Source organism: Plodia interpunctella, chromosome 17 (assembly GCF_027563975.2).
Source record: "Plodia interpunctella isolate USDA-ARS_2022_Savannah chromosome 17, ilPloInte3.2, whole genome shotgun sequence".
NCBI lineage: Eukaryota > Metazoa > Arthropoda > Insecta > Lepidoptera > Pyralidae > Plodia > Plodia interpunctella.
Genome location: NC_071310.1, coordinates 8,436,614 through 8,452,103, shown reverse-complemented (window position 1 = coordinate 8,452,103; position 15,490 = coordinate 8,436,614). Strand labels below are relative to the sequence as shown.

The following is a 15,490-nucleotide window of genomic DNA, read 5'->3' as shown; positions in this document are numbered from 1 at the left end:
CGGCCCAGAATTTTTTGAGTTTCATTCATTACAAACAAAAATACCAATCTTTTCTCCTTATAATATTATTATAGATAGTATTTAGCTGTAATCATTGTCACTTTCTAAAATATTAGTAAATTATGAAGACGAAGTCAATTTTGCAAAATCGCAGCGAGAAGTTATTTTATTTCTTTTGCGTGATAAATAATAAAAGTTCAGGCGTATTATGTTCTTAATTACGTTTTAAACATTCACTTTGATTTATGTGCGTGTGTTACCCATGGGGTACTCTTGAAACAAAATAATAAATGTACAAATAGACATCACATTCACAGAAAGCGATTCTGTATAGTCTATATATAATTATGTTTTTAGGACTTCGAAATTGAAAACCGACGGGAAAGATCTTAAGTTACCAAATTTCCCACCACCTTTCGATCTTGGGTACCAAAAAATAGCTATATAAAATAGGAATATAGCTGTCATGTTTACTTCCCCACCGTAAGGTAAGTAAGTAGTGAATTGTGCGATATATTTACAAGCTATTTAATTTGTCTCCTGATTTTTCTCAAGCGAACACCGCGTCTCAATGTCGGGATTATGTTGCAAAAAACCAATAAGACGCATGTCAGAATTAAACTTGAGTTACAATTTTAATCTTGTCAAATCCCAATCTTTATTCGCATCAGATCGAAGCGTAATTTTCGTTTCAAAGTTTATTTAATAAGGAGTTTTTTTGCTATAAGAAATCATATTAAAACTCCTAAGGGCCCGGCTCATATAAATTCGCGATTTTTACAAGCTTACTTTCGAAATGGCCGGTTATGAATAAGAAGCCGCGTTTATTTCGATGTAAAGTTATTGCAGACAGAAAGTTATTGGGTAATGTAATGTGTCGTGTGTAGGTGAAATCGCCTTCGAAGAATAAAGGGTAATCGTGAATATAAAAGTAGTTTAACGTACTAAATTTCCTGTTACATCCTACTAATGTAATGCGAAAGTCATATGTACAGTCATCAACACATCCACCTATACAAATTCATTGCATTCGCTTCTATTACCGCGGTATGCGGCTTAATCTGCATAGGGTCACGCGATGGTACATAAGTAACCAACCTAGAAAGAATATTAAAAGTAATCGATACTTTTGACATTCGAATTTAAATTCTTTTTTATCTATCCTTTTGTAATTTCGGTCTTTTATCTGTCAAAAAATAATCGATACTTTTGACATTCGAATTTCAAAAATATTCCAATTTGGTCTTTTATCTGTCCTTGTTCGACTCTGTTTACTCCATATTTGTGGTTCTCAGCGGACGGGATATCTAAAAAGGTTTCTTTATCTAAACTCAAAATGATACAAATCGCAATTTTATGGAATAGACACCAGATTGGATCTGCGTGGGTTCCGTATCTTATCTTCAGGCTGTGGAATGGCGGGAAGAATGCAAAAAGATGATTTTTTATTTTGTATATACGAGTAGGTAATTTGTTTCTGTAAATCACGAACCTAATGATGAAATTTGGTACCTAAGTAATGAACATTTTTATTCCGTTGTAAAATGAGAGCAGAGCCCAAGGACAGAGCTCTCTGTTGACCTTATGCTTTCCTGCTTCTTTGATGCTTTCTGACTGTGACGCCAGAAATCCCAAATAAAACTTTAAAAGTTCAAAGATAGAGTGGCACACAGCACATCATTTGTGAGAACTCTGCTTACTCAATTTAGCTTGTATACAATTTGTTTCATATAATTTATATCTACTTGCGCTTACGATTGTCTTGTTTAGTGGTATTTTCATTTTACGACGTCAACCCTCTTCGAGAATGCCGTTGTAGCCTCTCAGCTGCCAAGGCCTCTCATCCCTTAGTAACATGATTACAGTAAATCATAATTAAATAGCATTCCGTGGCATCCCGAGAGACGCAATGGCTACCGAACCAAAGCCTGAATCATTTACATTCCTAAAACATTCTTGTCTATACAATACCCGTTATTTATCGTACCACAACTTTTTCACCAAACGCTCATCGTAAGTAGATAGCTATTTCATAAAATTACTATAATTTCGATGGGGCAATACTACAACCTGTCGAAAATGACGTCGGTAAATCATCGAGTGGTCATTTTTTGTTCATTTTTAATAATTTCGTTAAGGACTTTTTAAACGAGCGCATACTTCAAATACTTTTGGGGTACTTTATGGGTTGCTTCGTTTGTATTGGAATTTAACTGGTTCGTTTTTGGATCTAAATGGGTTTTAAAATAAGCCACACGATTGTTACCATCTGCTGACCGGGTGGATATCTGATCTAATCTAATCTCGGGGAATTTTTTTTAGTTCTTACGTTCTTCACCTATTTGGGGGATTCATTATTTTATAATGCTAAGGAGATTATAGTAACTCTGGTAATGTTACAACACGCATTATCACACATAAACACGTCTTAAAAATATATAAAATGAAATATAAAGGTTATATTCTACCCGTGTAACAAATTTGATAACAATCCGTCCAGTAGATTTCAGATGACGGCGCTCCTGTTTTATAAAGATTCGTATTATGAAACGGTGGTGGTGTAATGGTTAAGATGTGTGTGGATCTTAACCATTACACTGTGGATCGAAAGGTCTCAGGTTCGTATCCTACTCGTGCCATATGAGTTTGTATAAATTCAAATTAAAACTTCTTGCTTCGGGTGAAGGAAAACATCGTGAGGAAATCTACACATTGGTGGACAGTGTAGTTCACTAGTGTGTATGCAACTACCTGCCACTAGATGGCGGTAAGTAGTCATGTCAGATGCCTTTAGGCGACTTGAATAAAATGACACCAGTGTTAGCAATGGCACACTCGAAATGATTATTCTTATGTTATTTTCTACTGTAGAATAAGTCATAGACACAGTTAGCAAGTTCCATCGCCAATAGCAAACGGAGATTATTCTCTGACTGTTATTATTCATATCTCAAAAAAGAGGGGCATAAATTACGCGGTCCGAAAATATCTAAATTCTAATCCATTCGATGCGCTTGTCCTGACTGAATCCGATTTTAAAATATTTATGAAAAGGCAATAAGAAAGAAAAAAAAAAACACACAAGTCGAGAGACAGATTTAAAAATAATCGAAAAAAAAAAAATACGCCTCGAGAGCGAAGGATGGAAAAAAGTTAAAATGATTGTGAGGCCCCGATTGAGTTCGTTTTTTTTTTCGTATCCCCGTTTCATTAGATTCGTTTCAATTCTGTCGGGATTAGGAGAAAGAACTCTTAAGGACAAAATGCAATGTCCGTTGATTTATTAACATTTTTTTTATCTGAGCTCCATACGGACGGCTAGTGGGAAACTGTTGACATACAGTATTTACTGTTTACAGGAAAAAAATTGAATCCATACTTCCATACTAGTCTATACTAGTATTTATAAAGAGAATAGATTTGTATTTTTAGTTTTTTTGTTTGCAATTAATAAACTCAAAAACTACTGGACTCGATTTTGATAATATTTGGCACGAATACAGACGAAACCTTAAGGAGTAACATCGGCTAATTTTTAAATTATAGTTTTTACCCGAGCGACGCAGAGACGGGCCGGAATGACGTTGTTGAAACAACTAAACTATCCAAAATCGATTCTTAAATGACACAAACATTATCGACCTTCAAGTGTCAGTGTGACTCGAAACTGAAACAGCGAATCAGCTTGACAGGAGTAAATTGACAAAACGCACCTATGTCATTCAGTGTCAAAAAGAGAGTGTAACGCCACGCATTATGACCTCTTTAGTCATATCGCGTGCGCGCTGGCATGATTTTTATTTCTTTCATTCTAAATTCAAAATTTGAAATTATTGTTCCACTTGATATTTTGAAATCACATTTTGACTCATTCATTACCATAACGATATCGGCACGTACCACACGTACGCTGTAATAATAATAAAATATATAAATAATAAAATATCTTAAATTATTTATAGACCCTTGAGGGGTAAGTGTTTTAATATGTTTCGGAAAAGTGTTCAAAATTTTACAGTGATTTAGTGCTATAGTTTATATATTTTTTTTATTCTGTTCACAGGTCTGTATTTTACTTATCAATTATACTATTATACAACTGCCTATTTCTACTCCAACCTACCCTAAGATTACACTACCATCTGACAAGAGTATTTCAATAAATACCAAGTCGCAATAGAGACAAGAAGGGGAAAGATGTTTTGGCCCACTTATACGACTCGACAACCTCATGAAATATCTGATTGAAGGAAAAATCGAAGCAAGAAGAGGAAAGGAAAGCCAAGAAGGGCAATTCCTAGGTGAAATAAAAGAGAAGGCAGAGCTCGTGTCGTGTAGGGAGGTGAAATCGGTGGCCGAGGACAGAATTAGATGGAAAATGCTCCACCGACAAGAACAAAGTTCTTAAATTAATTGATGATGATACCAAATCGACCTTGCCAGCTGAAAGCAGGACTTATTCTAGTGCATTGTGTATAAAACTTTCAGGAAGGTTGAACAAGCCATGTTGTGAAGGAAAACATCGTGAGGAAACCTGCACTCTGGTTCATGATTTATCACCTGGTGTGTGAAACGGAGATAGAAATGACAATCACTTGATTAGTCATGAAGGCCGTTGTGTTTGCACATAATGGCCACGAAAGGGCGAAATTGGATGTCGATTGCCAAAGAACGTTAGGAGTGGAAAAGACTGTAAGAGTCTTACGTATAAAATTGGATATAATAGAGGCTATAGATAGATAGAATGGCCACGATCCTCAACTATGACAAATACCACTGCAAGAAATTAGGTCCTATATTCATTTTACTTTTAAGGTCGAATATTGAAGGTCTGTCACTAAGGCAATGGTCCTGCGAAGAGAAACGTTTAGTCATACACGCATTGTGAAGGATTGTAGACCAGCAAACACAACCACGTGCCGGCGCTGTTCCTGACAGCTCCCGAAATTAGTCACGTGGCGTTTAATAGCCCTTAGGGTGGAGTTTTTTCCCAGTTGTTTACAACAGTTGGTGGCTATCGATCCGCTTGTAAATACGATGTTCACACAAACTGGTCTGTTTGCACGCCCTGGCTGGTTTCCATCGATTTTCCCTATATATCCGCCATCGAAAAAACGCTGACGTTTGAAAATTATGTTGAAAACATTTTCAGAATCGCCTTTTTCGGCTAATGCCAAAAATGGACTGTATTAAACGACATAAATGTTGCTTATTTTCATCTTATGGATAGGTAGATCTGAAAAGGTTGTGATATCGAGGATCTGTGGAGCCCCGCGGCGTGTGAGTGCGCGTGTGTGCGTCCGACTCTGAGGGCGCACTGCGCGATTAGCGCGGCCGGCACCGCCACGCTGCCTGATTGGGCCATCCATCACCGCCGACCTCCCCGCGCGCGCCGCACCCGCCACCCCCCGGCCCTCGCCAGGACTCCTCTCCCCAGTGTTACCAACTTTCAACCTTCATCCGCAAAGATTTAGGTTCCATTTGCAGTATATCACTGACAAGACGCGCGCAACAGAGATCGAGGCGTATTTTTAAGACGGATACTTAGTGCGTTACATTATTATACTTTGTTTTTTTTTCGTACGGGCGTGTAACCCACACGGTCGTGTTTTCATATGGCGGGAGGTCGACGCACCGCTCCGGTTATGATACCGAATGCCTTTAGATTTTTGATTGAGGTTTTATTTTATTTGGTGCGACGTTCAACCCGATTACGTTTCTCGTATTCGTTTACCGCTCGGCCGGTTTTTGTTTCGACGGTTTCATTGTTCGTAACGAGATCGATTTTAACGATAAGCTAGTGCTTTTAATGAAGACGTGGGTTTGCTTTAGTTTATTGCGTTTTTAGAGGCTACTCAATAATAATTGCGAGGTAATCATGACGCGTCTTATCGCCGCATTCGCTGTTCATATCGCCATAATTAACAATATTATCGAGAAGTCGCATATCGGTTTTGACACTCGTTAACATAATCGAGAGTTTATTCGATATATTAGCATATAATCGGCCCTCGCATACCACTCGGGGTCGGGTCGCGGTGTACAGTATAAGTGAAATGAACAAATTACATTGCAGACCACTGGCCACGAACGGGATATAAGATTTTAACAAGATTTCTTTCAAAATAAAGAATTAGTATTATACGTATAACATGTAGCATGAAAGTAGCATTCGTGTATCAAAAGTGATACAAGTATGGCCAGATATTGAGAAGAGTAGAAAACTACATTACAAAAAGGCATTAGTTGTTTCGAGCCTTATAAATAGGAAATTGATGAAGAAGAGCGTATCAAAAATTTTAAAAAATATGTATCTAAACACCATTAGCAGTAAATAGCTATTTCGACACGTCAAGAAGAAGGTGAAGAAGAAAATAATCGCAAGCACGAGATGTACGCTAAGGAAAACATTAAAAGAATAAACGAACTCTTATGGGATAGCTTTCGGGTAACATTGGGTATAATGTTTATTGAAATTTTGTATCTTTTTATTTGATTTGTTTTTTCCTTTAAACCCAAATGGAATATAATATAATATGTACAGGAAGGTGAAATATCAACGAAACTAGAAATACTCGTTGTTGATATAAGAGCTTTGATCGTGTCAGTGTGATTACGTGGAATATAACACGTGTATACATTATTATATCTGGTTATAAATAATACGGTAGTTTGAAGCCATGTTGGGCCGTACGCCGTATCGTTTCCCAATCGTCGGCCATTACAGACCAACATTTTAAGTCTTGTTTAGACGCCACTAGTATCGTAGGCTGTTATTTAAATTGTTCAAGAAGTGTGCGCAATTTAACTCAAGAAAAACCTGTTCTAAAGTGAAATTTGCGCTGTACCTCATCTGGGTTTAGAACAGCTATTTTAGCTCTAGAGCGCGTACGTTGAAGCTGTATGAAAATTCATACTTACTAGTGTTAAGTATAAGAATTTCAGGCCATGACCCATCTCTATCAGTCCATAAGGAAGGCCATCTTAACGTCTCCACTGCTCCAATCCACGTTAAGATGACTGAACATTATGAGTGTTTATGAATTTTTAATCAGTAGACATGAAGAAGTTCAGTGAAGCTGCGCTTTCATTTTGTCAGCTGAATTGTATGTGTGCATTGTGTGAATGGAATGAGCCGCGATGACCCTAGCGATCCCTGAGCTCAGATAGCTGAGGAAGAAACTGGGAAAAGAAGAAGTGTGTGATAGGAAGAAGACTAATGTCAAAATCAATCCATCACCACCTGCCAAGATAAACCGTTGTGTGTGTTATCCAAATTCCCTAGTAATTACACCGATAATATTAAAGCTTTCGTATTGGAGGACGAACACACTGCTGCTGCATCTTTGGAACAATGCACGACTATTTACAATAATCGAAGCTGGTAATATTATTTAAAACAATACATATTGCATCATTCAATTGGCTGACAGGCAGAAAAACCAAACAAACACTTTAAATCCGACTTAATTTTACGTGTGTTCAAAAGAAAGCTGCATTTTATGAAAGTGCGCATAAAAAAAAGTACGTTAAACGGAATAATAGTGATAATAATTGTAATTGTCCATAATCTTGTGATATTAAGACTTTTTCACATTTTCCACAATGACCGCTGTTACTGACACAGGCTTTACTCAAATCTATACTGACTCTACACAATATATATGTTTGACGACCTCGGTGGCGCAGTGGTAAGATTCTTGCCACTGAACAATATACCTAATATTCATAAACCAAGATTCTTTTGGTATTTTCGACTTTTTCTTTTCCATACTCTTCAGTATTCTTAACTACCAAAGCATTGGTGCGTATATATCCTAAAACTAGATTTAAACCATTATACCGTGCGAACACTGCTTGAACTATGCCTGCTCTAATGCCGGCTCCACACTATCGCGGAGAAGTTCGCCGAACTTTTTCGGATTCGGCGGCATACATTGCTTGTTTTTCATTGAGGCAAATAAAAGCACTCATATAAACTACGCAATTTTCATGCATTCGCGTTCGCGTTCGGCGATAATGTGGAGCCAGCATTAAAGGTTCAAGCGAAATGTATGCCCCGAGACCGCTAGTAATACTAAAATGCATTTGAGCAGTGGAGCGGCACGCTTTGATTTCATATAAATGTAATTGCGCCTTATAAGAATCTCAATCTTACTGGTCTGTAATAAAAACCAATTTGTTTTGTTAAAGCTTGTCGGTTAGGATGTTTTAGCTCTTGTTAGTTTTTAACGAACAACGATTCTCGGTCTAATTTGCAGACATGGCGAACGATCGATCTCATTGGATTTTTGAAAAAGGAACGCGCCTTATGAGACGAAGCACAAATTGAGCAATTTAATGCTCACTCGCTCTCGCCAACGTATCAGCCGCTTGCCATCTTTGTCGAGTTCTAATTTTGAATTTATTCGAAATTTGAATTGATATCATTATGCCAAGCGTAGAATCATTAGTCTTTATTAAGATTTTCATTTATATTCGCGAATCATTTCAAAACCCGATCAGGTCTAATTCAAAGGATTGTACGTCGATACTAATTTAGTTTTCTATATAATTCAAACTCAAATGTACATTACGTTTAACAAATTATTCTGCATTCATATTTCAAATTAAAAGTAGCTATAGTGACATTGAGATCCTTAATATTATATGGATGACATTCATTGTTCAGTAATTTGGGTAAAACGTATGAGAGCAGGCAACTCCGAATCAACTCCCGACGGCGGCGAGCATTCCAACGCTTCCGTTACCATAGCAACAGTCTATTTAACACCTAACCGTAATTCGCTCCTTCCCACACTAACAAATAACGACCTTATTTTTAAGAACGCAAGGATCAAATCAGAAACACCGCTAATGAAGTTATAACCTTACCGATACGATACCGCGCAATCGTCAATACGCAATCACAACAATGAAACTGCGACCTTAATGTCTGCGAGTAAAGTGCCATTTCGGACGCGCAAACGACTTAAGAATAGCGACATAAGGAATTGTTTTATCTCTTTCACACGTCGTAAAGACACGATCGCGCGCGCTCTTTCGCGACAATCGGAACCTTTTCAGTTGACGGCGGAATCGATTTTCTTATAAGCTCTCGTTCTATCACGGTTTTTGTTGACTTTTCGCGACAATTTCTATTGAGAACAGTTCTTTTGTTGCTAGGATTAAAATTGAGAAGTATATTTATTTGATTTTTCGAAACACGTATTAATTATCGTTATGCCTTTATTAATTACGGATAAATGAATCCATGTATGAAATGTTCGTTCTTCAACTTTTTCACACATTTGCCTGATCTGAAGACAACAAAATATGAAAATATCCAGTATGCATCATGTAATTGATATATTCTAATGGAAACGGGCAATGATTCTGACGCGAAAACAAGAGCGAGATAGCTGATTGATATTAGCTCAAGTACGAACAAGACAGCTATTGTTTCAAAGTTAGCACTTTAATGATGCAAGTGCATTCCCATTGTCTTTGTAATTATAACCGTAGTAGAATGTAATAAAGTTTAATTTTGATTGATGTTGCGATACGGTTCATTTGTTACGAACTGCCGATAGATGGCGTTATGGTGTCGGGAGTGAGTTTGATATGTACCTATTTTTGGAGTGTTATAGCTGTGGGTACAACTTATATAATTTTTTGGTACCTAATAGTGACGTGATTATTATGCTTGTTAATGGTTGGCGATTAATAAGATTGATTGACTATTATTTTGCTGGTCTTTGTTCTTTAATTGAAAATATGTATAACGGCCATTTTTGTCGGTCGATAACTAATGCGCGTATGTATTACAACGTTATTTTTGACATGTGTTCAGAAATTTACAGTCCGGAAAGTTTGCGCTGACATGTTAAGACTTATTGTGACCTGCGGCTCCACTCTTTAGAGAATAAACTTCAGTGACAACTTCGGAAAAAATACAGCCAAATGTTTTTGTTACAATTTTAATCGGGATCAGTTTTGTTGTTAGTGCGACGATTAACAATTAATTAAAAATCAATACATGAATAAAATCTATGAAAATAATTTTGGCCAATGCACTGTAAGATACATGCGCAGAATTTGCGAGATAAAAATGACGACCTTGTACCAGAGAGGTTGTAGTGAGATTTCGCGATAACAATGAGCGATGGCCTGTCACCTGCATTGCGCGCAATCGATACTCAAAACACTCGATACAATCGCACATCACTCGGCCACACGACTCAGCCCCGGCGCATCACTATTCCGGAAACCATAGAGTCCAAATTCGCGGGTGACATTGACATCTGTCATTGACAGGAAGACGCTGTTTCAACAGGTCATTAGAAGTATTGATTGTATTGTTGAAAGAATATTTATTTGAGCTGCTTGCTACATTTTCAAATCGATCCAATTTGACATTTGTCTTTGCATAACGGTAATTTTGGACAAATTAAGATTACTTCAAGTACCTATTTTATTTTACAATGTGTATATATCTAGAATTTTAAATAATATATAATTAAAAATGATGTAGGGGCGAATAATGTTGCAAATTATATATTTCCAAAGACAAATGAACTGAAACAGCTTAAAGAATAAACAAGAAATCTGTATAATAATGTAATTGACCAGTTTTTTAAAATTCTCCAAAAACCTGGCCAGCTTGAATCAAAATCAGCTCAGTTCGAATTTGGAACACTACTCGCTCCAGACGCGTTGCCCGCCGGCATATTTACCTGGGTACTCACCGGGGCTGCCCAGGAACACTGAGGAGTACACCCGCCGCGCTACGTCCGGCGGCGACGACCACTCGCGCCGCGACGGGCACCATTTGCCTGAAACAAAATAATTCCGTTCTAAATTCAAATGTTTTATGGTACCGTTATTGCTTGATTAAAAAGAAATACTTTCCAAATTCTTTTTTTAAATATTGGTAGAGGAGTCAAATTCAAAGTATTCATGAGTTTATTGTGGTACTTAATTAATTTTCTTGCTATATTATTTATTATTTTCATGACCACGAACTAGATGGCGGGATGATTTAGAGAGGTTTCGGCGTGGTTGGCAACAAATGGCTCGGGATAGAGACCTTTAGAAGACAGAAGGGGATGCCTTTGCCCAGCAGTGGGACGCAAAAAAAAATACAAATTGGTATTGTGTATAAATATCTGAAAATGATATATCAATAACCCGATTATTTACTGCTGAATGTGTGATTTAAAATGATGATGTTATAGTTACAGCTCTATTTATATTAGTTTCAAAGGTAAGGACATATTTAATTGCTATTCTTGGATATCTCGATTATCTAAAAGTTCCATGGCTATTTATTAGGATCTAAGCAAAAGTTCTTGGACCATTACCGCCCCCCTCATCGGTAGGTCGCGATAAAAAGCCATTACAATTCGTACTAATGTCCTCGGGGCCACATGCGTGCGACATCGTTTTTTCAACCGATTTCGATTCCGAAGAAAAAAAAATGTTACATTAAGCTCTTCCCGCCTATCTAATGGATTCCTCCAACTCTCCCAGGACCTCGGCATCATTACGCAAAAAACGCCAAAAAAATACACGACTAAAAAAATACCTCCTGGGAGAACGAAGGTGTTGCCACCCCAATCTTTTCTTACCCTAAAAATAAGGGGAGGCAATATCATACACCATTAGCAATTCTCTTACTTTTTTAACGGTGTCACACTGCATACCATTGTTTATTCTGCTCACCTTTACCCTTACAATAGCAAAAATAATCATGTAGATTTTTTTAAATAATAATTATGTTGATTAAAACAAACCTGAGGTTAAAGAACGAAGGGTAAAAATAACGTTGCTCTTTTTAATTCTTTAATTGAACGATAATTACACTACAGAGCAGTATGTTTGTTGCATGCAGCGGGCAACACTGCGGGGGGTAAATTCCAAATTCAAATTTTAAAAAGAACGCAACCACCATAATTTTCTCTCGCGTTATGTTCCTTTTTCGAAATTCGTAATTCGAACAAAAGCTCGCGCAGCGCAATGGTGCATGCATGATTGATAGTGGAGCGATGACGTCGCGAGCGCGAGTCGGAATGAACATTCGATTTAAAAAAAAAAAAAAAGCCCTTGACCTCTCTTCATTTGAATGTTTTGTCTCGTTTCTTCTATCCCTTGTACCTCTCCTATTACATCTTATAGCCAATTTGCGGTTGCTTTTACACTTTCACATCCCCCAAGTAAAGAACTAACTCGAATCCATAAAGTAAAATTACGTCGTTGGAAGAAGCGAAAACGGCCCCATCGCGAAGGCGCAAGTTAACGTCATAAACAAATACTAAAAATCTTGTAACCGAAATAAGGCGGCACTCTAAATAAGAATTAAAGTAAAATTGCTGAGGTGTGACTCCCCCGCTCGGGGATATAAAGGCTCCTAGCGACGATATTCATAACGCGAAAAATTGTAATAACCTCCAGTATTCGGAGAGGTGCCGACGTTATATTATTTATATGAGGGCGAGCCCCTTGCGCGGGATTTGTTAGGGAAATTGTCTAAATATGCCTGTTACACTCAGCTCGTGTGACAAGGCTTTTCTCATATTTTGCCCCCGAATGTTCTATGGCGTTTATACCTGTTTTCTCTTGGTTTATTCAGAGAATATGGTTTTAATGGAGCGAGTTGGTCTAGTTCATGTTCAGGAGGTATAAACATTTTAATAAAAATGTTAAGGTCAACCTACATATTGTTCCGTATTTAGATGACATTTTGTTTACGTCAGCTATGCAAACCGATCTGTTATAATAATTATGGAATATTGATTATAATCGGATTTTTGCAACATTGAATCATTAAACCATAACGGGTTTTCCGTTCTTCAGGTAAGAATCAAGTTAACAGCACGTTTATAAATTATTCAAGGCCCCTGGTCATTTTAAATGTTCATACACAAACAAGGTAAGCCTGTATGGAGTTAACCTACAAATTCAGCGTTGCCAACCAATCATTAAACACCAATTAGAATTTCAAAAAACATAGAAAACAATGCTAAAGTTCTCTTTTTGAACGTACCAATTACACGTTCATAATTCTTTTTTCTCGTTCCAAATTCGAATTAAAACAATTGGTGCCTCGAAAAATATTTTGATTTCTATCACTCTTCTAAAGGAACAGCAGATTTTTATAATAACAGTGATTGCGTGAATCGGAAATTAGATCTTCGAGAGGGGCATAATTAAAGAAACCTACAATTATTTTTACTCGATAATCACTATTAATTATCGTCTTAACGATTCCTCGATTCCATTGTAACTGTTTTGGTGTAAGTGTAGAGGGCGCGGACGTCCCAGCTTTTTTGTTTTAAATTTTGTTATTGTTCACTTCACCTGGCTGTTGCGTTTTTTACTCGTAAATGTTTTTATTGTCTATGGTATTCATTATTTCCTCAAAATTAAACGGTTCTTTTTTTTGCTGACACAATGAAATGACTTTAGAGTCAAACACTATATTGTTTTTATTTGTTTCGCTCAATAAGGTGTTGATAATTATGTGGTGGGTTTAAATTAGATGTTAAACATAAGTTAGGCTAATTGCAAGCATTTAATCCATACTATTATCCGTACATTATTCACAATGTTTTATTTGAAAGTAAAACAACAAAATGGCTTGTTATTATAAAATATCTGTCTTTTTACATGTGCTCAGGTAATAAAAAAATGCGTTCCGAAGAAAGACATAAATAATATTAGGACAGCGGATACCAATGGAGCAGCACCTGCCAGGAGTTACCTGTACACATACGGACGAAATATAAAGGCGAGCCGAGAAGATGTCGCTCTTCTCACGATAAATCACTCGGAGTTTTTCTGGTCCGCAGAGACTCCCTGTGTTTTATGTGCCCCTGGTACAGGACTCTGGCTGTCGGAAGGTCTCTTTATTTTTTTGTACATATTTTCGGTTCTCTCTGTATTTTAAGACTTATTTTTAAGTATTTTAACTTGTCGAATTTAAGATCCAACAATGATCCATAATTTCCATTTAGGATCTATCTACGTGCCAAAGGGCGAAGTACACTATGTCGAAGCCATCTGGACAGTCGCCAGGAACGTGACAATTTATTAAATTTTGTTCAAGGAATCTGTGACCTCCGTTTTAAAACAAAATGGCGGACATTTCACCGTGCCAAAAACTGGTGATCTGTCATTCAAAGCTGAATTCCCATTAACATCCTGATCCTTGGATTTTCCTTATTTAAATCTATTTTTATTTATTTCCCTGCTACTAGTACATGAGCATAGCAATAATGAAAATAAATTTGTAAGCAACAAATTCCTGTGATAACAGCTTAATGGCGAAACGAGGTAACGAATAAAATCTACTAAAACCACCATGCTGATCTACAAATGTGTGTTATTCCATGACTACATTACTCTATAAGTCCGTAAATAAATGACTATTTAGTTAATTAATGAGTACTTAGTTTAATTTGCTGCTTTCCACTAGATGGCGGTAGGTAATCGCAAGAGTCATATCAGATGCTTTTAGATTTCAATAAAATCTAACACCAGTATAGCAATAACCCACTCGATAAGAAGAAAATCTTACGTTTCTGTATTTTAGCATCACGACTCGTGAAAAAAGTATATATAACTCAAAAAACTAAAAAAAAAACACGCTTCACATCGAACACGCTTCGCTTGTCTATAGCTATGTGTTGGTCCGTGGCCGTGTAACTCCACAACCTCGGGCCGCATAAAGCAATTTCCTTAATGGCTTCGATACCTCCCGTTGTAACTGCTTTTGATCCCCGATCGATCTCACATACCAAGTATGTATAACGTAATCGTACGACTGGTTTGTTGTATGATTCTTTATATTTGTACATCGCGTTTAATTAGACATGTACAGTACAGTGAGCATTACTCTCGATTTTGTATAATACTCGTATAGGCGTTCGGCCGGCCCGTTTTCCCTAGGGTAAAAACATAATTTATTATACCTAAGCCTTCCTCAAGAATCATTCGTCCTCCTAATTTTTAATATATGTATAAGACCTATATTTGTTAATTGACGTCCTTGGAGGAAAGACTGCGGTGAAGTTTGTTGCGCCGCTTCTTCATCACTTGCGCTTTGGAAGCCGGCAGTAGACTTAGTTTAAGTAGTATTTTTTTAACGTCAATAAGTGATGCATATCATCCTGAATTGAATAAAGAATTTTGAATTTGAATTTGAATACTAATTCTTATATATCGGTGAGAACCACATGGAAATCCGTGCAAACGTTTTTAAGTTTATTTATCGTGAACGCGGTAAAAGATTTTGTTTTAAAATATGTAAGGAATGGATCATATCCATGATCATCATTGCTGCATCTATCAGTATAGACTTCACTTGATTTTCGTCTCTTTGGGACACGTACAGAAAATCATGAGAAAAGGGCGTTTTACTTAACCTAATTTTCAAATACAAATTACAATATATATAGTACCGTTTCACAGCTCAAGACATTGTAAAACTTATAACCATCTTTCCACCGTA

The 15,490-nt window shown here is 36.9% G+C and overlaps 1 protein-coding gene across 8 annotated transcripts in view; it reads right to left on the bottom strand.

Moving 5' to 3' along the window:
- The window catches only part of hth (homothorax), a 282,966-nt gene that overhangs the window by 125,428 nt on the left and 142,048 nt on the right, over positions 1-15,490 (bottom strand). For 4 of the 8 annotated variants that reach the window (XM_053757907.2, XM_053757911.2, XM_053757909.2 and 1 more), the window contains one exon: positions 10,716-10,814. In XM_053757907.2, the coding sequence (XP_053613882.1) occupies positions 10,716-10,814 (99 nt within the window). The remainder of the gene's footprint in view (positions 1-10,715; positions 10,815-15,490) is intronic. The other 4 variants (XM_053757910.2, XM_053757913.2, XM_053757912.2 and 1 more) reach the window with 1 other exon arrangement.